This window comes from Heliangelus exortis, chromosome 10, assembly GCF_036169615.1.
Source record: "Heliangelus exortis chromosome 10, bHelExo1.hap1, whole genome shotgun sequence".
NCBI lineage: Eukaryota > Metazoa > Chordata > Aves > Apodiformes > Trochilidae > Heliangelus > Heliangelus exortis.
Genome location: NC_092431.1, coordinates 13,127,197 through 13,153,459, shown reverse-complemented (window position 1 = coordinate 13,153,459; position 26,263 = coordinate 13,127,197). Strand labels below are relative to the sequence as shown.

Sequence of the window (26,263 nt, the reverse complement as noted above, 5' to 3'; positions counted from 1 at the left end):
CAGTTTACTCAACCTGCTTGGAAAGCATGGTTTCCAAATCATTAGGAACCAGATTGATTGACATATTTTAATAATGGAAAAAAACAGCCCGGGAGCCAAGTTTTAATTTTCTCCTTTCTGCAGACTGACAATTTCACCCATCCACTTTAATCTGCTGTGGCCCCTCCTGTTTGTGCAGAGTTGCACAGCCTGTGCACCACAGGACCCAGCAACAGCCAAGAGCACTGCACAATGCTCAGCAACATGCTGAGGTAAGTACAGAAATTCCAGTTCCAGAAGTAACTTTAAAAACAGCATTGAAAGGTGGGGGTAACATTCCAGTAAAACTGAACAGAGATGGGTGGACTGTGGGAAAAATCATGGTCCCACTGGACAGAGATGGGTGTTTGCTTTCACCAAGTAAGAGTTAACTTCTGGACAAAGCAGACTGTTGTTATGAGGGTTCTGCAGGGTCTCAGCACTGAAGGGAGTGATGACAGTGGGTCAGAACAGCTTTAGCTTACATCCACCATCCCATCCCCAAGAAGCCATATATGCCAGACAAAGCAGCATTATTCACTCATATGATGGAATTTACACTAAACTTAGGCCAGCACAGTTATCTCTGCAATGTATTTGTTGCCTGTACCTTTAGCTATGCCAACAAAACTTTTCATGGTTAACAAGGCCTTGAAGCTCAAGTGACAGACAGACACAGCAGGCATCAGGGCTGGGGGTCTCTAGCTAATGGCAATACTACAGGAGCCTTTAAAAGAAATAAGCAAACCTTCCACAGCACAGCTAGCCTATGCTGTCTTTCTGTTGGCACATTATTTTAGCAAAGGCATAAAGAAACAGGCACATGCTCTCATGCTCTCTCACATACAAATGCCAGCAGCTAATCACTACTGTGCTATAAAGGAGCTGTTCATACATCATTTGCTGCTTGAAGACTACAGAGTATATGGTATTCTAAGCAAAAAAATGTATAGAATAAAAAATACCATCATATGCTTGGCAGTTTGTTCTTTTGTTTCTTTTTTAAAAGGACTTCTGCTATACTTCCTGCTTAGATTTTGGTGTATTGAGGGCAGAGGCATTTTTGTTGTTTGTTGTTCTTTGTTGCCATTTTTTTTTTAATATAAAGACAAAAATTAAACCCACATTTTTTACACTTCTGAGAATGAGTTTTACTTCCATATCCGAGGTTAAACATCGACAATTTGCTTGCTGAACTTTCTCTAAAACTTAAAGTGAAGGTGTTATTTTTTCTTAACCTGACAGGTAGCATTGCAAAGACAGCACTGAGGGAAAACTAAGTCACACTCAATACAACCAAAAATGACAACTCTACACAAGAAACTATATCTAAGCCTAGACTACTCCAAAAGACAAACATCTGCATGAAGCATATGGGACTAGTGATGAAGGTGGTCTACTCACAACTGCCTAGATACCTCAGCTAGTCAATGCTGAAAGCAGCACTAGTGTTAGCAGAATATCCCCTCAAATACACATGCTTTCTCTCCCTGCCTGCCACCCCTCCCTTCTCCTTCAAGAATAAGGCAGCAAAAGAAATGCACTTTTTAAAATCTGTTCAGTAAGGTAAGGCGATCCAATGATTTCTGCATCTCTGCAGTGTCCAAGTGAGCAGGGGGTTAGCTCTGCACAAAGCAGCCATCACCACATCAAGAGGAGAGACAGGCAGGAAGGACTCTGTCTCTATCCACTTTTCACAGTAACTTGAGTCTGTAAAGCTGCAACACAGCTTTTCTTTCCAAAATATGTCTGTAAGTATGTCTATGGAAAATCTGCTCATAGCACATGCAGTAGCTCTGACCCCGTAAGAGCATTCTGCTGGAAGGAGGCAGCTCTGTCTTCATCCACATATGAGAACACTGCATTTTGGAGCAGTATCTGCCCCAGCCAGTTGCTCCACCCTAGAGTGCCCTGCCTGCCTTCTTGTTTTTATCATGGATACAGGTGAACTGCACCAGCTAAAACTGCAAAACCTAACACAGTACTTTTTTCACTATAACATACCACAGGGAAAATAAATAAACAAATCTCCATGTATTGAAGCCTTTTTCTCCTGGGTTTTTTTTTTTTTTGTTTGTTTGTTTGTTTGTTTGTTTGATGCTCAGGTATCTCTGACTCCTCTGTCATGCTGCTCCGAAGCCAGGCAGTCAACCATCCTTTGCTCTCCTGATTACCCTGTGTCTGAGCCTGCTCCCAGGAAGACACCCTGCACTCAGTGGAGAACTTCCCTTCACTGTAGTCTGCTTCATTAACAACATCTCAGTAGTATTCCTATGTACTTCACTGAGACAGCTTTTCTAGAATATCTTAATTATTTAATATTTAAAAGCCATCAGTCACTACAACTATGCTCAGAAGGAAAGCACCAAGGGGAATTTATGCAGATCATTAAAAGCTTGTTTCCTGCTGGCCCTGCTGCATCTTGCAGTTGAACTAGAAAATAAGTTTCTCATACAATGCAGCAAGAAGATGCTTCTGTCTACAACAGAGATTCAGACTCAGCAAAATTACACAATAAAAGGAAACATTCACCTCTGTCAGCTCTCATATACCACAATAATAGTTATTTCAAGGCTTTCAAGGGCCTATTACAACTGGAACCCGCACTGAAAAAAAAAAAAAAAAAAAAAAAAAAAGAGAAACTACACACCAACTAAAAAAACCCAAACCAAACAACAAACAAACCTACCAGAAAAATCCACTTCTGTGTGAGCATCCCTTCTCTGTGGGGGAGCTTCAGGCTGCCCCAAAGCAATAGATTCCAGGCTCAGAAAGTCCAGGCAACAAGGAACTGAACTGAGAATCCCTAGAAGTCAGCAATACATGCTGTGGATCAGGCAGGCATTTTGAGCTGAGGAATACTGGGTTGGATTTCTACAGGCAGGACTAGTAGTAGTGCATGAGCCAAACCAACAGGAGTTGACAGAATTTTTTAGATTTCGATGGACAAGTAAATTTCAACAAGACATTTTTTCAGCCCTTCTTCACCTACATCAGCTGCCTGGAATGCAGCACCACCAACACTGGCATCTGCCTATATCAAGAGTACCCACGAAACAAACAAGTTATGAAACATGTCTTTAGATCTGGCCTGGAAAACTGACACTCAACAAAATCAAGATGCATCTCCTCAGGGAAAAGCCTCAGCACTATTCCCTTTAGAAGAGACTGCTTTGCTGTATTTCCCATTTTTTAAATGCAGATATGGCCACATTTGATTTCTGCACAGTGTCACTCTCTTTTTCTAATAAAATGAGTGGTATGGCCTGGTTTCGAAACTCTTCTGGGTTTAGCTGGTACGACATGAATTTAAAAGGTGGAAACTGAGGGCTTCTCAGGCTGCTGTGCATCATCACCCTCCCCTGCAGGGCTGACAAGGGATAAAGAGTAAGATGAGCCCATCAGGGATGACAGCACAGCACTCTGATTTCATGGTGCTCTGACTGTGCTACTCAATTCACCTACATGAAAAGATTAGAAAATTGCATTCACTCTACCTGTCATCATACTAATCATGACCACTTCAAAGGGCATGACAGACGTCTACTGGAAATCCTTAGCATCCACAACAAAGATTTTATCCCCCAATTTGAAATGATCCCAACCAGCCTACATCCTCAAAAAAGCAGCTGTTTATCTACAGATCCTCAGTTTGTGATTGCTGCAGGCAGCACATGCGTTTCAGTGAAAAAGGACACACTTTAATGAAGAAGGAAGCAGAGGAGATATGGACTCTGCCACTCAGTTTAGGAGCCATATCCTCACGCATCACTGGTGGCAGCTGGTAGTGAGCACAGGTGCCAGGCTGTCCCACACCTATGGGACAAGGACCTCCAAGGGGTCCTCCTATATCTCAGGGCAGCTGAACAGCACATGATGCATAGCACGCCACATTTAACAAGAAAGCAAGCTTGTGTTCATTCAGATTCATTCTGCCTCTGCACTCACGTTCCTGAACATACCATAAAAACCTGACACAAGCCCTGATACCCAGGGACACTCCAGGCATCAGATCACCCATGCATTCCAGAAGTGAGTGGATAGCTACAGCTGCAAACCTAGGACGGAGACAGCCACTAAAAGAAGAACGTCTACATTATGTAGAAAACACCACTAACTGGAGGATAGTTTCTTCACTTAATAGCTCTAGGTGCAAGCTGTTTACAGCAGCCATAGGTAGAAGCTGATTGTCCTCCAACAGCTGAAACAAAACCAAATCCAGCACACCATGTAATAGTTCCTTAAGATCTACTGGTTTTAAAAATGTTACAGCAGCTGTTAGCATATCAGATTCTCAGTTATCATTACTGCAGTTTCTAAAATGCTGAAGAGCAGCAACACATAGGTATTGTCACCTTGTTTTCCTCACTCTTCTGCCCTTCAAAACAGTGAAACCCAAATGCTCTGTCAGCTGCCGAGTACCACAGCACCGAAGCTGAATAAAGGATGCAGGATTTTCTTGTTACCAAATAAGCATCATCCCCAATTTTGCATCCCTTTCACAAGCTGAAACATACAGCATGAGAGAAATAGCAAACCAAAGCAGATGGAGGGGTGCCCAGAGTGATGCCCAAAAGGCTACAGTGCTATCGTACCCCCTCACCAGTAATTTACTGAGGTTGCAGAAATTGTTTGTATTTTTTACAGAGGAGAAATGAACACAAAAAGCTCACCCACATCTTCTGCCAACTACCTAACAGAGTAAATCTCTGACATGTTTTAGCAAATAAATTCTGGATACTTTTGGCCTCACAGTCCCACAGAGTGTAACTTGGAATTACTTATTGTGAATATTAATTCATCCTTCACTGATGAATAAAAGTGTCTATACACCCATGAAGCACATATCTCTGGGACTCAGACAGATACCCTTGCTGACATGAACCACCCAAGCAGAAATACCACAGCCACCAGGCTTTCTTGCAAACATATCCTCTCTCCTGCAAGAGACTCAGTTCTGCCGCTCATATCCACCCCTACTTCGTTACATGTCTTTGAATGAGCAATAATCAGAGACATTATTACTGGTGTTCAAAAATAAGGGGCTCCTTCTTACCCATTCTCTGAAATTCTCTTAGAGTTTTACAGCTTCAGTGCCTCACAGCCTTCTAACAAAAGCAAAAGCCAACACACACACAATGGAGAAGGGAGGTTGCAGAATGGCAGGTGCACATCTTTTCTCCGTGTCCATCTCAAAACAGTTCATGTGGGGAAATGGTCCTTTCACCTACCCTGAGGCACTTAAGCCTCATGGACCCTTGTTCCATTTTCCTCACCTTCAGTTCAAAGCACTCGATGCATAAAACTTTTCTTTGCTGTGATATCTACCTCAAAGGTTAGGGATATGGTTGGCTGACCCCAGTGTCAGCTTTGCCCTTTCTTGACCAGGTTGCTGAGCCTGAGAACTATTGCTGAGACCTGGCTCCCATGTGCTCTTCTGCCACTCAAGAAAATGCCTGTGTGAACATCAAGTCCTGTCCCTAGGCTCACAGCCAAGCCAAGGTTCAAGGCCATGCAGCAGTGCTAAGACTTGTGCTGTATCTTCTCTTAGCCTGCAAAAGCACTGCTAATGCAGGCCAGTAAATCAAGCAAGTAACTGATCATACAAAGGAAAAAAACAAGGCTGGAAATAAACCTTTGCCACCTTGCTGAGCGCTCCCAGTCTGGCCAATGCAAACAGAACAGGCAGCTGGAGAGAGAGAAGACTTCAGCTGTTAATGAAGGAATCAATCTTCCTATCCTTCCACCCCAGGGCTCTGTCATCTTTCAGTTTGTTACTTAAAGCCAGCTATTGGCTTGCAACCTGCAGAAAAACACCACTCGGAAAACAGACTGCGAGTGCCAAACTTCTGTATAGGATTTGCCACCATTTTAAGGTTGGTTTGGTTTTCTCTGCCGGGAGGAAAGGGGAGCAGGGCAGCTGTTTGACATGCAGGATTTTCTTTAGCAAAAGGAGGAGCAAAATGGAGGAGTTTCTCTCTTTGGTGTTTCTGAAATACCCACTGAAGCATAGTAAAAGCTAAAAGGCATTTAACAGGTGCCTTAAATAACACTGCTTCATCAAGGGATTTAGGAAAAGCTGCATTCCCCTTGCTGAGGGTGAAACCTAATTTGGACAGGATGCTCTTCCCTCCTCCTCACAGAGCAGTCAAGAAGTTTCTTAACAAAAACAGTTAATCGAAAAGTAATTAACCAAGAAGGGTACGTTCTCTTGAATTTTGCTCCCTCACAGCAACTACTTCGGATCGCTTTTTTTCATACTTCTGATACTCTACAACCATTTTCTACCCACACTCCAATCCAGCGAAAGTGCAGAAAAGCTGGCACAACCTGCTCCCATTCCACACAGTCGGCTCTCCAATCCAACCGAATATATATCACCTGTCCTTTAAATACTGCTAGAAGCAATCACCGAAACCTGTTTATGCCAGGCTGCTTATGGAGGAGAAAAAAAAAAAAACAAAACACAACGAAAACACAACACAGTCAAACAAAAAATAGACCACAAGGGAGAAGAAAACGAGTTTCAAAGAGCTATTCGTTTGCTGGATAGGGAGAGACTAGGCAAGACTTTGTTTTTCCTGCTAAAGTTTATGCTGAGGAGGCAGTGGACACCTCGGAGAACAGAAGACCGACCAGATGTACCCGGGACGTGTTTTCAGATACCCTTCTGAGAAACAGTGTAAAAATCAAAAGCCAGCTGCGTCGGAAGAGGAGCAAGGGCACCATTACCAACACTGGCCTACGCAAAGCCCTCGGTGAAACCTACCAAGCGCGACCCGAGTTATCTGATGCCGTACCTCGACTGGGCGGCCATCCTGAAGTTTACACTGCCGAGCGCGCTCTCTCCATGAGCTCTCTGCCCAGCTGTCCAGGCTCTACCCCGCCGCTAAAATCTTCTTTTCCATTTGCCGGGTGCCTCCCTGCCCGCTGCCCGTGCATGCGGCTCTCCCTCGTGTCACCGCGCCCCGGGCTGCCGGAGCCCCCGCTCCCTGCGGCCGGGCTGCCAGGCGCCGGGTTGGGTTCGGCTCATGCTGACCCACATCCGGGCACCCGGGCCCTCCCCCGCCTGGCGGCGTTCCCAGCCGGCAGCCGAGCGAGGCGGCCCCCGGGCTCTGCGACGAGGAGGGGGGACGCGGGGGAGGTCACACCACGCAGCCGTGTTGCGGAGCCACGGGCTGCCGGCACCTCGCACCCGCCGGGGCCCGCGCATCTTTTACGCCTCCAAGGCTTTGTGGTGAGCGGCTCCTGTGGCGGGGAACGCACCCCAGGTGCCCAAGCTCTGCGCCCACACCCCTCTTCAGCAGAGTTTTTGTGGTACGACCCAACCTCCTTAAATGGACACCGGGTGCCGGCTGGCCCGGAGACCCGCAGGATTGGCCGAGAAGCGCAGGGGCTCTGCTGCCCCAACCCATCGCCCATCGCCGCCCCAGCCTCCCGCGGTACTGCCGAGGTGCTGGGGCAGAGAGCCGGGGCGTTGGGTGGGTGCGGGTTCTGCCCGCGTAGCCTTGCGACATCGCAGGGACCCTGGGGCTTTCTGTTTGTTTTCGCAGAGAAATGAAACGGTTCTCGTAGTTTCCAAAATTTCGAAACAAGTAAGAGTGGAAACGCGAGTCCCACTTACCCAAACAGGTGGCGCGGATAAAAAACTGATTATACTGTTAAACTGGCAAGTGCCTGCACCTGAAATGGAAGGCTAAGAAACTTAAAGCCAACAAAAAAAAACCCCAAACAAAAGGAAAACAAACCAACCAACCAACCAAACCCAGAGAAAAAAAAAAAAAAGAAAAAAAAAAAGAAAAAAAGAAAAAACCCAAAACCAAACCAAACAAAAAACCAAAACACACAAACAAGAAACCAGACCCAAAACGTTATGCAATTTCTTTTGGGCTTTGGTCCCGACCGCGGTTTGTAACCGAACTCGGCAAGCAATACCTGTCCTTGGCTCTGGGTGTTTCTTAGAACAGCATAAAAAAACCTACTCCCACAACTCTTTTCAACCAGTAATTAGCCAAGCATTCATCAGTCAAAAACACTGCAGCAGTAGCACGTTGCTCCTAATTTTCTGTTTTGAAGCACGATTTGTGTGCAAGCGTTCAGCAGATACCATAAGAGTTCATACCCCGTATATGTGTCAAATAATAAATTAAAAATTTAAAAGGCCATTTATATAAAATTATATGCCTGCAGAAGCTTAAGTACATAGTTTAAAAATATAAACATGATCAGAAGGTGCTCCTTGCCCATGCTCAAAAATAAAATGTTGCAAATAGAAAACTATAAAAGAACAAGTGGCTCTGACTAAAAAGTAAGCAGATAACACCACTGCTATAGCAGATAATCACAGTCTTAGCTGCTCATAAGTGGCTGGGGATTTGAGGTGTCACCCTGATGACTGACAATGTCTACCAAGAACCCTAAAAAATGCACTCTCAGAAAACAATCCAACAACCAAAACCACACCTGAACAGCTGAATCAGGGACTATTTAAAGGCATCAGCAACATCCATTAAAAAAAGTTTTGGGGTCACATTCCAAAAGCTTGCAGTATTGTGAAACGATTAATCAAGCAGAATAACAACGAAGAAGGGATACATACCAAGATATATGAAACTAAACACCTAGCTAGCAAGCTCCCCTAAAGTATTGTATTTGCTGTAAAGTAGAACATGTTTTTTGTTTATACCCAGAAACAGGTCAAATTCATGCCCTTACCAAGCTTTTAAAAACATCTCATTGCACTGTGTCAGTTTTTTTAAACAGACATCCACCCACCCCTACTTTCAGTCTTCAAGAGTCACTGCTATCATTTAATTGTGTTCTCCCAGCTCTGTTGACAAGAAATCCATCTTACCACTGCCATTTATTGCCACTGATGAATCCTGAGCATTTGGAGGTGAAAAGGGTGACATGGATATTGGTATTCCCAGCCTGAAGGGGATGCAGGTAGCTTTCTCATTTGCAAAGGGGACTTCTGCACCAGGTTGAGGGCCGGGACTACACCCCATAAAGGCTCTGCTGCCCCAGACTGGCAGGACAATTCCAGACCTCTCAGCCCCACGAGCCTCCCCAGATGTCAGCACCTTTCTTCTTTGATCCTCCTCACTACCTATACAGAAAATCAGAGGCTGTATGCCTGCAGAGGGGTTAATTCTTAAGAGAGCTGGTTATGTTCTGGCAATCCTGACGCCTACACAAACCTCTCAAAGGCTCCCTCCATCAGTAGCCACGGAACTAGGCAAACAACAAACACATAGATTGCTACTGTGAAGCACAGGCTACAACTATAAAATAGGATTTCAAGGGCTCTACACATTTGGATGAAAGGAGATAGATTAATCTTCTCTCCAAATCCTGCCTCCAGAGATGAGCTGTAAGCAAGCACACACAAAAACCAGTTTAACAAGGTAGATTAAGCTCTGCTCTGTAAGCAGAAGAAGGCTGAGGCAGCACAACTCATATTGGCCTGAGTCAGCAAAACACTTCTCCACAGGCTTGCTTTATAACGCCTTCTTAAACCTAACACTATCCAGAACCAAAGCTGACTGCTAGTAGCACACCCATACTGGGCAAATCATGAAAAGAACTTAGATTACACTGGGTCTAACTCACACAGAATAGCTACAGTGAAGTTGGAGGACCAGCAGGGCAAAGGAAAGAAACTGAGCTCAGTACAAGACTGAAAAAATGGCAGGGAAAAATATAATCAAAATGATATCTGTTGTTAAAAACAAAATAAGTTGGGTCCATCCTGTTATGAAAGAAATAGCTCCACAGATGTCAGGAGTCAAATGTTTCTGAGAAAAGAGAAGAAAACAACCCTTTGTCCTTCAATATTTAAATTGAAGGAAACATATTTTAAAATGAAACCACCTTCTCCTGGGAATGAGGAGGGATCCTCCTAGCTCTTGGAAACCATCAGGAGCAATTTCCATGATCTAGCATTATTCACTTATCACTCTGAATGCCTCAAAATGTACCATAACCAGCCAGTAGGAACTTTCACTGATAGTTTAAAACAACAGAAAGAAGTTTATAGTCCTTGTTGGCTTTGGCACTGGAACTGTCAGAAACCACACTGTAAAGGGTATTAAATATCCTGGGTTTTATTCCAGCTGAAAGGAGATAACATCTATACACAGAACACAATGTACCCTTCAGATTTCCCCCATCTGTCAGGTTAGTTTTGTGGCAATATTCAACCCTAGATGAGGCAGAGAGGTGTGCAGGACACCGAGCAAGTAAATGCCTGTGATTTTGGTTTCCTTTTTGATCAGACTGCTATGCACAGTATTGCAATCAGAAGCCACTAAGGGCCATTCCTTGCAAATGTATTGCCAGTGGAAAAAAAAATTTATGAAGATAGACACTTGGAGAGTGATAGCAGAGGAGGTGCGGTAGAGAGTCTGGATAGCTTTGAAACATTTCTGTCCACCAACACACCCCTGCTCAATGTGGTTGTGCAGTGATCACTGTCTGTGGTTTGAGGGTGAAGCACACTGTCAGTTGTAAAGGGCTAAAGGAGAAAGAAATGGGAACTACAGAAAAAAAACCTTCTTGGGGAAAAAGAAAAAAAAAATAATTGCAAGTTAGGTGTCTAAGTATAAAGCACCCATTGCTCAAGCTTCCCAGGATGTCAACCTGCAAGACTTAGCTCTGAGACAAGTTAGGGTTGCCCTCCTCAATTCAAACGCATTGAAGAGTACAGAAATGCTTGTTTGAAGGGCTGAATTGCCTCACACAGGTCACTGGGGTGGCTGTGTTGTCCACTGCTACACTAAGGCTGTGAAGAGGGCAGGATTTGAAGTAATAGGGCTGGCACACGAGATCAAGGCATGATGTAAGCAAATACCTCAACTCTGTGTGACAAGCAGAGTTTCCACAAGACAAGGGGCCACTCTCAGCAGTGAGAATCCTAGAGTCATTTAAGTTGGAAAAGACACTTAAACCAGAGTCCAACCATTAGCATATCAAGTCCACCCCATGTCCCCAGGCACCCACGTCTGCACAAGCGACCAAGCTGAGGCTCAGTGTTCATTTCACATCAAGTTACAAAAGGCATCAATTCTTTGGTAAAAGACAGCATGTTAGATTTGAAACTCCTCCTGTCCAACTCCTCCAACTTGGTCGTTACAAGTCTTGCATTGAGGAGGGATATATATATTTTTCTGAACCATCTCAAAATTTGTCACAGCACCTGGGAAGCCAGGATTAAGTCAAATTAATTCCTACCCATTGCTGCTGCTCTGGTTTTCTGTATGTTCCATTACAATGTTTCCAATTGAGTCAGCTCATCTGGAAGAGAAAAAAAAACAAACAAAACATATTCAATATCTTTTTTTAGTAAAAGAACTACACAATGTGCTCAGTAGATGGCACCCAAACTTTGCTTAAGCAGACAAGTCACGAAGACCAACCCAGGAACATCTTCTCCCAGGGACAGCAGAGGGAAGAAAGGGAGAGTCAAATAAGTAACCACGAAAAATCTTCAGTTTCCAAAGTAACAAATCATTACAGTATAGTGATGTCTAGAACGTTTGACAGCAAACAAAAAAATGAAATCTAAATGCTTATTTCCTTCCTCTGTGTATGTCTGTGCTTGCACACTGCATTCAATTTTGTGTATTAGCTCTCCAAAATAATTTTGCTCTACAAAAGTAAAAAGAAATATGATACTCATCCCCAACATTCTCCCACAGATATTTTCAGAGTTGTGTGAATCCCTCAGTTCTCCCTAGCTGCCCAAGTCACCTTTGAATTACATTCAGGATTATGTTGTAAAATGTGAAACAACAGGAAAGTTAGATGCAATCTGAAAAATATATTGCTTAGCCAAGGTAGCAAGTAAGTTGAATTTTTTCTTTTCAGGTTTCTCCATAATCCTCAGTACTGACAGGCCGAGGCACAATCTCTGCATCAAACACACAGTTGCAGAAATTGAATTTTGGAAAAGCTTGTCAGTGCTGGGAATGCTACTATAAACACTTGTCTTCATTTCAAAGAGACCTGATAGAGCCACAGACACCCAGTACTCTGCTGTAAAAAGTGTTTGCAGAAATTTGCCTGAACTGTCTAGGAACAAAAAATACATTTAGCAATCATCTGTCTGGAACAGCAAGGCAGCAGGAGCAGCCACATAAGGGTGGCTTTCCCAGCAGGTTTTTCAAAGGACTGGCAGCTACCTAAGTCAGCATCTGTACCAAGCTCTGGTGAGACCTTCAGCATTCACAACAGGGAGTTAAGCTGCAGCTGGACAAGTACCAGCCTCAAGCAGGGAGATGATCAAGAACTCTAGGGACATGCTATGCAGAGCCTGGGATGTCCTACTGGCAGTCATCGCAGTGCTCCTGAATTTACACAATCCAAACACATGGATCAGCTGTAGCTAAGAATAGGAAAACCAAGATAACCACTTTCCCCTTCCCCCAGCAGTGACACTGCATTTCAGGTGGGCTCTTGAAGAGAACTACAGACTTGGACAAGAGGATGACAAATGAGGTGATTGCTACAGACTCCAGGATATTCAGTTCAATTTTAATCATACATATACCATTAGGGCACTCCCTTCACAGAACTAAATAACCCTCTGGTGAATGGAAGCATTTATGGGAAGGGGAAGCCAAGTTTCAGTCACTATATGACTAGCACCATTTTGGCTGATCACAGAAAAAAAGAAATAAAATCATAAACATTTTCCTCCCCTTGCTTTACATGCACACAAAAGAGATGACTGTGCAGCATACTCTCACACAAAGCTCTTTGCTCACTCCAAGTCCAACACCAATTTCTCACCATCCTATCTGCGCCAAACTTGTCTTTAGTTCACAGCAGTGCTGACAAAGCATGTGCAGAACTGATGGAACTGAAAGTTTCCATGAGTGCCTTGTGAGAAAAAGGCTGTGTACAAGGACTTGTGATGAAAAGAAAAATACCTCTAAATACAAAAATAAAGTAAGCAAACCTACCTTAAAGTGTAATATCACACCAGATATTTGTGTGGTGAAAAAAGAAAAAAAAAAAAAAAAAAAGAAAAAAAAAAAACCAACTCCAACAGGAATACCACTGAAAATATTTACTGAAAATGTTCACCTTTTAATTTGTGACATTCTTTGGAGCATCTCACACTCCTGAGAGAGCAAAATGAATTATGGCTTGAAGGTAGGCTATGACAGCATTATTTAAGCCTTCTGAACCCCCTTAGAGCAACTGATATTAAATAGGAACACAAATGTTTTGATGATCAGATGAAGCAGCTGACCTTTAGGTCATGGTTTTCATCCTGGGTAAGATACTATCAGATAACTGTTCTGAAGCCACAGGCCACTAAAGATAGGAATCCCCTCAGACACCCATCGCAACCTGCAGCTACAAAGACTAAGTAGTAGGCACACATACTGAGTTTAGAGTACAGATTTGAAAGCAAACAAACCCTTAATATTTGTTCCCTCCTAAGAATCTCATGCAAACCATAACCACTGCTGGAAAAGAAACAACCTGAAATGAACAGAGTCTCCAGCTGAACTTAAGAATAAATGAAGGTGGGCGAAGTAGGAAGCACATAGTGGAAGAAGTCATTCCAACTTTTTTCAACTTTAGTTTATTTAATTCTACATTCCTGGACTTAAAATCTTCAGAGGAGTTTCCTCAGCCCATGCATGTACCTCACATTGTAATAGCATAGGCAGATGGAGTATCAGACACACATTTGTCTAAACAGGGTGGAAGAGAAGCCTGCTCCACTGCCAGCTGATTCTTAACAAGGTTCTAAAGCACCTGAGTGTCCAAGCAGTAAACTGTAGATTCCACTAAACAACCTACAATGTTCTGCAAAGGCCTTTGACAAGGCCAGGTTTTCAACCATACTGTGCAGCATGGATTTGAGGTTGCATGGGCATTATTAACCTGACATACTTGTGCTTTTATGTGCTGCAAGTAAGCTGTGCTTATAACAAGCTCTAATATCAATTAGCCTAGCTGGCTAATTCAGTGAGGATACCTTTTCCTGTTCTTAAAGCAATTTCACTTTCCTGATGGGGACTCTAAAACAAGGCTTTCCTTCTGAGACAGCCAGGAATCACCCCATCTTGCAAATGACTGGTGGAAATCACTTAATAGATAGGAAAGATGCTACCCATTTTTGTAATGATTTTTTCTTTAGTGTTTTTGTTTGTTTGATGGTTTCTTTAGTGTTTTTGTTTGTTTCATTCCTCAAGAATTTCAGACTGAAAATATAAACTAATGCCTGTGCACACTTGTGTAAGCTTGTCCTCCAAAAACGTTGCCACTAACAGTTGTGCAAAAATGAGACAAAACAAAAGGAGACAGACTGGGTTTACTGTATGAGAAAAGGTCACATTTTTACTATTTGCTTTTCTAAAGTCTTAGAAGTAACAATTCAAACGCTACTTAGGATACACCTTAACTCTGAGGAGGAAAGATTAGCACAACATACCAGAGCATATGCAAAAATATTACAAACAAGCCCCTGATGGCACCTGGTGGATGAAACAAAATTACCCTGCCTCTGTCCCCACACTGCACAGGTAGAGACCAGTGCATGGTCTGCTTGCACTGTACCCCAGTGAGCCAAGCTCTGTTTTACAGATTTGGGTACAGATGAATCAACGTGTCAGCTACAGCTAATGGAGCAGAGAGCTGTCTGGCAAAGGCACTGTCCACATCTGCCGCTCGACCCAGGTGAGACAACAACACCTCCTGCTCCTTGGGGCTGGGGGCAGAGTGAAGGCAGATTCTCAAGTGCCAAAGCCAGAGCTGCATATCTCAGCAAAGCAGCCAACAGAAACTCAAGACCAAGCAGTTTCTTTTCCAAAGACTGCCCCCAAAGTCCTGGGAAAAAAAACCCACAAACCTAAAAACAAACAAACAAAAGATATTCTGAAGTTTCAAGACTCTTCATCACAACCTAACCAATATATGACTGCTTCATGACTGCCCTGATCATTAGGGTTAACCCCACCCTTTTTTTCAAAAAACCACTTTGATACTGCCTTTAAGAGAAGTCTGTCTAAATTCAATCCAATAGGGAGACAGATCAGACAGACCTTGTGTGTCTTTAGCAGGTAAGAAAGACAGACTCAGGGATTCAGCTGTGAAGGAAATTTTATGTACTGAGAGGTGATAGAAATGTTCTTAAACTGACTGCAGGAGCTCAGGCTTTTATGAGAGGCAGGGCAGTTCTGCAGGCTGTGAAATTTACAGATGCATTGAAAAGCTTGTGGATACAGGTAGACTTCTTCGCTGAATATTGGGTTAAATTTGACACCAACAAGTAGTCTTTTATGAGACTACCAGAATGTGCATCCAAACTTAATGTTATTTTGTATTTTCCAAACTGCCTAAAAGCAAGTATAATATACAGATAATACCCTTGGCTTAAAATTTACTAATAATTAAAAGCCAGGTAAGATGCACATGTACCTACCTTATAATCTAAAATAGACTTGAACACTGCAACTCATATTCATAAACAGAAAAAACCTCTTAAAGCTGAGTCTGGAAAGCTCTGACCCTATGACCCAGAAATTGCAAGAGGGGAGGAGGAGTCATTTGTTTCACTGGCTTTACCAGGAAATTGGCCATCTGCAGCTTTCCTATTACTGCCATTTTTCACTTTTAATTCACATTTATCCCAAAAGGAAATGCAAGACTAGTTATAAGTAAAAAAGCTAAACTCTTTCATAATTACAGTTTTTAATTTTAAGAAAAGCTACTGTTATAGACAGCCACAGCAAACAACAGAGATTAAAACAGGCACCTTTGAGCCCCATAGCTGTTTTGGTGGTTTTTTTTTTTTTTGGTTTTTTTTGTTTGGTTGGGTTTTTTTGGGTTTTTTTTTGGTTTTTTTTTGGTTTTTTTTTTGGTTTTTTTTTTTTTTTTTAAACAAGTTTCTTACAGTGCTGTATTGAGCAAAAATAATTTCTGTATCTCTTAGCTGGACATATGTGTATTCCTCTTCTTCCTTTTTCTCCATCAAGTCACAGGCAAAGAGCTGCTCTGATGTCTGATGGAACACAGAAGCTGCCTGGATAGTTAAAACTTAGGTGCTCATCTTAAGAGTTTATTCTCAACACTGTTATTACTACCACAGTTATGATAATAGTTATGATGATATTAAGAACAAAATTTCATGTAATTGAAACGAAATAAATATGAAGGAACATTTCACTGTATAGTCACATAAGACTTTGGATTATCACAATTAAAAAAAAAAAAAAAAAAAAAAAAAAAAAGGTAAGATAGTTTTGACTTTGCTTCTCCTGTTTGTTTTTTTCCACACATGCTTCACCATTTTCTCCCAAGTCATCGAGTGCTTCAGCACAACTATCAGACCAACTAACACAACTAACACCCGTGCCCTACTGAAAACAGTGCTCTTACTCACCTGAGTAAAAATATGCAGGGTAAGCTCCTTGCCCGAGCAGATCCCAAGCTAATAACATCTCCCTTACACCACGGAGGGAGGAGGGACCGAAAAGAGCGTGTAGTTACCGAAAGCTCTCGGGGAGCTTGGCTACAAGACCTTCCTGCCCGTCGGCTTGTTTAACGTTATCACCGGTTTGGTCGGAACGGACACAGCACTTCCCTGCCCAGCCTCGCTCCCCGCACCAGGACAGCGACTCTGAGCAGTTCGTGTTCGCGCTGACGCTCCCGCAACGCTGCTCAGGAGACCGCAAGCGCCCGCACAAGCGGTTGGAAACCGCCCCGACCGCCACCGGGGCACCGCCCGCCCTGCCCAGCCCCTCGGCCACCACCCCCTGCGCAAACGGCGGCGGAGAGGAGCGGCTGCGGCTTGTCGGTGGGAGCTGCCCCCGGCTCGCCGGCAACAGCCGCTCCTTTTCCTCCCGGGAGCGACGGTACCCGAGACCGCCCCTTCAGCACATCTCACCTCAGCTCCGCCGCACCGCTGCCGGGAGGGATCTGACCCCGCTGCCGCCCTGCCCCCAGACACTGCGGGACCTCCGAACCGCCTATAGAGCCACTGCGGGACCTCCGAACCGCCTATAGAGCCACTGCGGGGACCTCCGAATCGCCTTCAGACCCTCTGCGGGGAGTCCCGCAGCAGCCGCCGGCGCAGGGCGAGAAGCGCCGCAAGGTGCCGGAAGGACCCGAGTGCCCCAGGCGGTGTCACCCGGCACTCCTCGCACTCCTCACAGCTTCGGAATTGGGGTCTTCTCCTCTCTTCTCCCTCCCCCCGTGCTGCGTTTTGTTGACATCTGGACGAAGGGTGGGTTTGGAGAACGACATAAAATGCAATTGAAGACTGGAGATTAAATCCCAATCGCCGTGCCGAAATGAAAGCCTCGACTCCTGCCCCTGCTGAGGGCTTGAGCAGACACATTTCAAAAACTGCTCTGCGGCTCTACCGAAAGAGCACAATTCCCAGGAAAGTTACAGCAGCCCAAGCCTGCTTCTGCTAGAACGAACAACCTTACTTTTTCCTTGAGGTCATGAATCCATGTTTCTATTTTGACATTGAGCACTGAGGCTGATGACACACACACACGCACACACACACACATAAAAAAAAAAAAAAAAAGGAAGGGAAGTGGATGCCACACAGCATTTCGCATAACCAACCACCTGCCAAGGTGATCACCTCATAGGAAGCTCATTTGCCGGCTGAACCTTTAGGCACTGCAGATTTTGACCAACCCAAGGAGCTCTGGACTTTACCAGAACTCCTAATCAGCTTCCAGCTCCCTGGAGCTGATGGTACCTGCTTAAGGGCATTGCTTTGTAAACGCACAGAGGAGATGCTGTGGGTTTTACCACAGGAAAGCTGCTCTTTCCACACATCTGGTTGTCTTCCCTCAGCCATCTCTTTTTCAGCAGTGTCTTTGTCACTTTGGTTTCTTGTCTGTGACAGCACAGAGACCAGAAACAACCATGCTTCCCAGTGTATCATCCTCCTTTACTACACTATTAAGACTATGATGAAAAGTTACAGCTCAGAAAATGTTGCCTAGCTAAGAAATAAAGGGGAGGAAACAACATGCTGTCATTCCTGGGAAAAGAGGTGTATCTGAGGGGAGGGAACAAAAAACCACCTTGGCATTGCCCTTTCATGTTATTGTAGTGTTGGGGCAACAGGGACTGCAGAAGGTGTTCTTCCTGCCTTCCTGCAACCCCCTTTTAAAACAGCAAAACAGAGGAGCATTGTTCCTTACCCCTGTAACTCAGATTTCTAAGGTGAGTTACTCCCTCACCATGGTAAATAGCAATGCTGCCAGACTGTGCCATGGACACTGCTCTGCTCCTGGAAAAAGGAACAATACCCCTCAAATAATCTGTGATTCTGCCACCTTCCTGCCATGCTGCTGTTCATGACCAGGTCCCAAGCTTTGAGCTTCTGCTTAAAGAAGTTCCAAACATGCTTCTGGGGCATCATCTATAAATAAAAAGTGCATTTCTTTTCTACAAACCCTTATATTTGGCAGCATTTTTTACTTGCCCTCAGACAAATGCAGACCTCTTTCTTGTCACTGCTGGGTTTCTTCGCTTTCTTTTGCCTTGTATCAAGTTTGATTTTGAAACATGAGAGGGTGGAATGCATTGACTTGCTGTTTCAACTTCTAGACAGAGACAGTCTAAATTTAGCAATGGAGGTGTATTGTACACAGCTACACATCAAGCATTTATGTTTCACTGCTATGCTTTTTTTTTTCTCTAATGCATTGCTTCTCCCCTTCAAGCAGCAGGTACATAGTTTCTTCACACTTTTTGTGACAGGAACATCTGGATTACAGTAGACACACCCGTGTGACAGATGAAGTGATACACCACAGAAATCCCACAGAACTTACTGTGTCTTTGATCTTCAGAGCCCTTGTTCTACTGTCCTGTCAAAGCTGCTTAAACGGAGTAACATTTCCCTAAATTTACCCTTCAGTTCAGCTACAAAGGAGAACCTGCCCTAGGAAGGCAGCACAGGGCAGAACACTCACTTCAGCTGTGCCAGCAGGCACAAACTGCTTGATGTTTGTAGCTGTTCTGACTCAACTATCAGTGGATGCCATAAATTCAAACTTGCATCCTGATGATGGCTCACGTTCTTGAATGTCAGCAAAGTGTCTTCTGCTCCACTAACAAACTTTGACCCCCACCTCACAGGTTTCTGTACTCATAGGTACTGCAGAAAAGACATCACACGTCATGTGTATTAAAAGTGGGTTCACTTACGTGAGGAATACTGAGAAGATATAAACCAGGAACTTTCAGGTATATACAAGGTTCCAAGCTGTTTTGGTTTCCCAGTGTAAGGGGAGATGGTTGGTTGTTTTGGTTTTTTTTCTGACATGGAAGAAGTCAGAAGCACTTTTTACCATCGGAAAGTCAGGCACTTCTGACCCCTCTTAGATTAAAATTGTCTTCTACATTGTTAATGATACGCACTACCTGTCCTGGCCCAACTAGTACCTCGTGCCTTTGTTTAAGAGGTGTAGGGGTGAGCATTACCCTGTCTTCTGCCACAAATGCAGAAAACCTTCACTATGTTGTAGTTCACCGCACAGAAAAAGTTGTCCAGCTCCCAGAGTTTCTCCTGTGTCATCTTTCACTGTCATCCAAAGTTACACCTCATCATACAGACAGACTTTCTCTACCTTCAGAATCACCTGAAAATCACCTCTCTTTGGGCACGTACCATCAGAGGATGACATATAAATGCTTCAACAGAAATACATGCTCCAGTTATAAGCTTCCATTTACTCAAAGGAGATTGAAAAATCTTTTCCTAACACCTTTTAGGACTCTCCTGCAAAACACTGGCCATATGATAAGCATTTCCTACACCCAGAAAACTTTTAAAATGTTCTTAAGTACTTATTTTCCCCAGACAGTTCATTTTAGAAGGATGCAAGTTGTAAAGGAAGAGGCTGCTTAAAAGCATCCAAGGAGCAACAGTAGTGAGCCCTCAAAAGTCTCAAAGAAGCAACTGGAATTCCTCCTCTCTAGGCTGTTGTCCTTGTCTTGCATAGACAAAGACCATCAAGAAAAAAAAAAGGCACAGTACTAATGGCACAGAGCTGCTTATGTAGCAAAGTGTACAGGCAGCAGTTAATTTTGGTTGGAAGAAAAAAAAAACATCCTTTCTCTTTTGGGTTAACACACAAGGACAGTTCTTCAATTAGAACTGCAATTGATTACATATTTATTAGTCTGGTAAACTTCCTACTGAAAACTGGATTTTGATAGAACGGAAAATCCCTTTCAGCTGGAGCAAGTCCTGGTTGCTTTTATTAAAAAAGACAGCACAGTTCTAAAAAACAAAAAGCAACCAGAAAAGAGAAAAAAAGAGAAAAAAAGAGAAGCCACTCAATTTCTTTCCCTTTTGAAAATTATATGGTTAGCATATTAAGAGAGCACACAGGATTTTTTCTAGTCAAGGAACTAGCTTCTCAGTCATTCTTCTCATTTCTTCAGTAAGGCACATAAAGAATTTAGGTAGCCTAATCCTGAGGAGAAAAAGATGACTATTGGTGCCTATTTCTATCCAGGTATCCTACAGAAATCAAGCTTAAGCAATCACAGTTCACAGACACCTCTATCTTCTTGTAATAATGTTTGAGCTATGGTGTCTATTTCAACTAAGCTGACCAAGCCAAGTGTCACAGATGGCAAATTCCACGTCCTTAGTGGAGAGCAGACACACTCCTCCCAATGTCCTCAAGAAGCCTTGGACTAGAGAGCACTCCAGCTTTATTAGACATCCAGTTCCTCAAGGCTGAGATAAAAAAACCAGAAGGAATTCTGACCACTTCTTAAAAGAGGCCAAAGATACCCTTCACCATATATGCACAGGTTCTTAGGAACACCTGAATGCTTCTCATGGGGGCTGATCTGTTTTATCATTAAGTCAGGGTAATGAGGAATTGGGCCAAAAAAACTTTGGTGCAGGAAATCCATATTATTCCATTATCTCATTTTCAGCTATGTACTGCTTATTCTGGGAGGGTGATTTCAGATGGAAAGAGCTGGATCAAACACACTGAAGGCAGATGTAGAATGCCCACATTTATCACTTTTTGTTCAGACAAGGATGCTTTGCTCCAAAAGATGCACAATTTCTTCAGAAGAGTTAAAATGTTAATAGCTGAGTTTCCCAGCTGGACTTAGGTGGCTGGGGCCCAATTCAATACCAAAACATGAGCATGGTAAATAGGTCTATTTATTCCCTTAGGTACCCAGCTCTAAGACTACTGAGGGGTAGTGTGTGTTCCTTTTTCTAGGGAGGTTAAGTTTATTATCCTCTGCTTTTCTATGTGCCCATCATTAAAAGGAAACTGGATGTAACATACCATACCACAAATCTCCTGTTTGTGAGGACAAGCAGCAAATCCTGGAATCCGAATTGATCTGTGACTCCCATAAGGTGTAATTTGTTGCAAATTGTTTGCACAATACCAAAGTGGGATTCATGTAGCATAAGATGTAAAAAACAGTTCCTGTGGTTACATTGTTTGGCATGTATCTGGAAACATCTGAAGAAAAAATTCAACTGCCTTAACCATACTGTCTAGTTAGCATAACCAATTTTTTGTTTGTTTGTTTCTAAAAATGAGATATACTCAAATCCTCTGAACTGACTATTTATGTTTAAAAAGAAGTAGCAGTGTATCTACTGGCTGTGCTTTCTTTTTACCTGCTGATGATTGTAGTCCTGAAAACCTTCAGTTTTCACTTTTATAAGTGAAAGCTCCTTCATACTGGTGTACTGTCAATTTGCTTCTGTTGCTGTCTACACAGAATTAATTTTCTTTCCTTGAGCTACACTTACACTGTTCTGAAAATTTTTCAACTTTTCTGGTATTGCTGATGGGAATAAAAATCGTAGTAGTATTGTGGCAAGTAAAAAAAGACTGTTTTCCTGTTTTAAGTCATGCTATTGCTACCTAGAATACCATTAAATAAGCCAGACGACCACTGTTCCAGTTTTGGGGCACCAGAACATTGTGGGTTACTATTTTGAAGAGTGAAAATTTTGGATAATCACAGGTCTCTGAACTTATTTCCACCACTGCAATGCAGAATCAATGTCAAATTAGTACTCTCATATCCTTCCTGACAGCACATTACAAGCTGCAGTTCTGGTAAGAACTTCTGGGACAGCAACACTGCTCAAAGCCTAAAATAACTCCCTGTTCTGGCTGATGGCAGGTACTTGTCATCCAAGGTTCCTATATAGCATAGGATGAAGATTTCCTTTCAGAACACCCAAAAACCCATGATACAGGTCTCAATGCCCAGTTATGCTGGAAAACAAGGAGGGAGGGAAAATACCCTCTTCCTTTCACCAACATGGAAACTCTCCAGAAAGGAACCCACATTTCTGTAGGTTTTTTCAAATACACACTGGAGAACAGGACACTGAAAATTTAAAACATGGACAGCCCTTTTGTTGCACATTTCCCATGTGCAGCCAAGAAAAATCAGTCACAACAACACAAATATATCCAGAACCACTGATCAGTCTACTATAAGTATATTTTTTTATTTACAGAGAGGAGATGCCTAATCCATTAAAAGGTTAGACACCTAAGAATCCGCCTTTTTTTGGTAAAACTAAATAAATATATACACAAAACTCTATGAATTAAACATTATCAACGATGATACTTACAGTAAACCTTCACTACCATCCCTATCCTAAGGGGCATCTCAAAGCTTAAATGCTGATTTTAAGATACCCACTATAAAACAGCTGTAATTGCACTAAAAGGGCAAAAATTGTGTGCCATAAACAACCTTTGAAGAGAGACTGGTAAAATGTGTTTGTAATAAAGTTTGCCAGGATAAAATTACTGCTTCATCTCTCCCACTCCCCATAAAAAAAAACAAAATTAAAAAATTAAAACAAATAACCCAAAACAATTGCAAGACTGCAGGAAGTATTATTAGATTACTTTTTTTTTACTTCTTCTTTATCTTTTTAAAAATTAAAATTTTTTTATTTCAGTATTCTATCACATACTAAGAAAGCTACAAAAATGCAGCTTCATTACATATTTACTGCTATACAAAAATCTCACATATGTGTCCACAGGGCTGAAGACATTAGTGGTATTGCATAAGCTATCCCTTTTCCTTGTAACTATATGCCTTTTTTTGAATGATGAAGAGACATTATGGAAAAGACATGTGACAGCAACCAAAGAAAGGGTCTGGAAAACTATTGGCAGAACAAAGAAAATACACGAGAGCCTCTAGACCTCCTTGCTTCAGTATTTTAAAAGCACTTCCGCTTCTTTATTTCATTTGTCCCTCTGTTGTTCTTCATGTTGGAGATGATTCAGGACATAAAGAACAACTTGATAGCAGAAAATGTACTGATCCTGCAAAGGAAAGGAAATCACAGAACATATGAATGCTTGCACCTCCTAAGAAATTCACAAGTGCATAGAACTCGATTTCAACACTATTTCTACAATTAAATTAAAAACCAAAACAACACAACCGCAAAACAAGAAACCCACAGTGAAGAAATATGCAGCCTTAGCAATTATATGCACTCTCCTGACAATGAAGATATATTTTTCCATGGGGCATTCATCCTCCTTTCACACCAAAACCATCTCAAGTGTAAGTACTTCACATAAGCAGAAATGATGACAGCAAGTGAGTTTCAAGATCCTGGATCTTGGCATGGTGGTTTTGGGTTGATGGTTAGACTTGACAATCTTAGAGGTCTTTTCCAGTCTTAATGATTCTATGGGACTGTGTGCACCACAAAAAGTTTCCTGGCATGCTGGAGCTAGAGTTGCAGTCTTTCCTTTAGCATATACCTGGGGGAGCCAGACTCACCTCTGTCTGAACCATCCCGTGCCTCTGTAGACGCATGGTGCGCACCAGGTCCGGTATGTCAAACTATCAAAACAAATAGAAAGTTAAATGTTCCAAAAACATATACATACATATATAGGACACAGGCCCAGCATCAAACCCAAAGAATCCAACTACGTACAATAAACATTCAGTAATGTAACAAATAACAACTTGCTGTGGCCTATACTTGTCAGGTAGATGACCAGCATGTGCTGCCTCTGATCAACAGGGGTATGGCCCTCCTGTATCAGACACCCTCCTCTTGTTTGCCTTCTCTGTGTACAAGCTCTCCTGCTTACTCTGACTGGGAGCTGGATGTGCAGAAAATGGAGCCTCCTGCTCCAACCTACCAAAAACCTTTTCAGTTCCCCAGGTCTATAAAGTTCTAGACATTTAGTGGGTGCTTAGAAACCCCACTGTGCTAAGCATGACATAGCTCATCTTTTACAAACTCAAAAAAAAGATTTGCCACATCAGGCCACAGAAGGGGACATATGTAAAGAAGCCAGCAAACTCCCGTGGACCACCCTAGAAAGCATATCTCTGGATGTGCTGGAAAAGTCAACCTCATCTGCAGCTGAGATGCTTGTACACTGAGTTTCTGATTCAGTAGCCTAAAAAAATAACCCAGTTGGCTTCCAGCTGCCCTCCAACAGCTCATGGAACTCTTACCAACACAGTGCCACAACTCTGAGCCTAACACCATCTTAAGTCACAGTTTCATTCAGAATATTCAGCCAGGGTAAGACAAGCATTTTAACTTGTCCTTCAATGTCTGAGTCATGATGGCACCACACTGCTCTTCCTGAGTCTGCTACGGTTGGAGATGCTCTTCCATCATACAGCAGAATATCTAAAGTGGCACCTTGCAAAGTTGGATTTCCTGAGCTAATCCAAGAAACAGTGGATCTTAGAGCTCTTGCCCCCACCCCTTATCATCAACAAAGAAAAGATCAGTCCATCCTCTAGGGTACTCACATCAAGGTCTCTGCTGATTAACCCTAGAACAACATCTATACAAATGAGGGTCCCTGATCGTCCGATGCCTGCGCTGCAGTGAGTTACGATAGGTCCCGATTTGTGGACACGCCGCATGTAGGAGATAAAAGTAAGCAGGTCATTGGGTTGAGAAGGAGTGTCATGGTCAGGCCAGGTGATGAAGTTGAGATGGGAAACGTGCCGCACTTCACCTGTCTGAGGTTTAAAATCAATAACAACAAAATGTAACACATGGCAAGAATAAAAATACAAGAGCTAAGTTCCCAAAGGAAACAGACTCAGGAGAGAGAGATTTGACCAATGAAGGTGTTCCCTAATTCAATAAAAGAAGAGGAATAATGAACAAAATTGAAAACAACTAGTGAGTAATTGAATAGGATAAGGTTCACTGTGCAAACTGAGCTGATGACACAGGTGATCAATCCAGACAGATTGAATTGTTAGTGAATTTCATATGCCTGTTTATGTTTCTGTGGCCAAAGGCATCTAGGGAGCCAAAACTTAGAGCCAAAACTTAGATGAAATAATCTCCTGGCCCAGCTGCCTTCTCCTAAAGGTCACAGAACAGCACAAGTTAAAACAAGGAGGAGTTGCCCAGTACGGACCACTGGGCAAAGAGAAGCCCCAGGTTACTTCTTCATGTAGACACTGTGATTTAAGTAAGGCAAGCCAGAAGGATGAGGATGAAAATGCAAAAAGAAAAAAAAAACCTCACAAAAAAAGTAATCAGCATGCAGAATAAGATTCACTTACCTGAATCTCTTCTAGCTCCAGCACTCTAATGATAAAGCCCTTCAGCTGCTGGAGTCTTACAAGAGCAAGCCGCAGTCTGTCATTTATCATGGTGGTTTTATTCAATGTGTCTGGCCAGTAACGCTGACATTTTATCTTTTCTCCTTCGATCTCCTGAGTCATCATGGCAATCACAGTACAGTTTTGCTCCCAAACCATTTGCCAGAAATCTGCTACAGTTGTAGGGAGAGGACCTTGGCATGCAATATAAACAAACTCTTCGTTCCCCACTGGCATGCGAATGAAACTGGCATTAATGTATCCACCTTCAGTTCCAAGAGGTACTCTAGTGGTATCATCTGCAATGCCCATACAACAAAAATATCTCAATGTTTCATCTGTGGAGATGCTTCCAGATCTTACTTTTTAAAAAATAAATCACTACAATACTTGCTTTAAGATAATAATGAGTACTTCTCTTTGACTTAAAAAAACCCAACGCAAACCATCAAAAACATGGCTAGGGGAGAAATCTACATCAGCAGACAGGAAGGATATATGATTTGAATTGTAGCTTCTTTGAAACTGAGGCTGAATTTTCCTGAATAAGAACTAACCTTTGTCAGTTCTCATTTCTCCTCCACACATGCCCCACCAAACAACAAGAATTTTG

At 42.8% G+C, this 26,263-nt stretch overlaps 2 protein-coding genes across 9 annotated transcripts in view; both read right to left on the bottom strand.

Moving 5' to 3' along the window:
* Nucleotides 1-11,308, bottom strand: part of AFF1 (ALF transcription elongation factor 1) — a 105,807-nt gene extending 94,499 nt beyond the window's left edge. For 3 of the 8 annotated variants that reach the window (XM_071753609.1, XM_071753607.1, XM_071753614.1), the window contains exon 1: nt 6,819-7,087. Coding sequence is in view for 7 of the 8 variants with exons in the window: in XM_071753607.1 (XP_071609708.1) it covers nt 6,819-6,835 (17 nt within the window). In the remaining variant the exon portion in view is untranslated. Of the gene's footprint in view, nt 1-6,818; nt 7,089-11,250 lie in introns of those variants that run through there. The other 5 variants (XM_071753610.1, XM_071753606.1, XM_071753613.1 and 2 more) reach the window with 3 other exon arrangements.
* Nucleotides 11,309-22,503: 11,195 nt separating this feature from the next.
* Nucleotides 22,504-26,263, bottom strand: part of PTPN13 (protein tyrosine phosphatase non-receptor type 13) — a 144,749-nt gene continuing 140,989 nt past the window's right edge. The window contains exons 45-48 of the mRNA XM_071753625.1: nt 25,612-25,949; nt 24,838-25,053; nt 23,839-23,901; nt 22,504-23,369 (exon numbers count right to left, since the gene is read on the bottom strand). Of these exons, the coding sequence (XP_071609726.1) occupies nt 23,289-23,369; nt 23,839-23,901; nt 24,838-25,053; nt 25,612-25,949 (698 nt within the window). The 3' untranslated portion in view covers nt 22,504-23,288. The remainder of the gene's footprint in view (nt 23,370-23,838; nt 23,902-24,837; nt 25,054-25,611; nt 25,950-26,263) is intronic.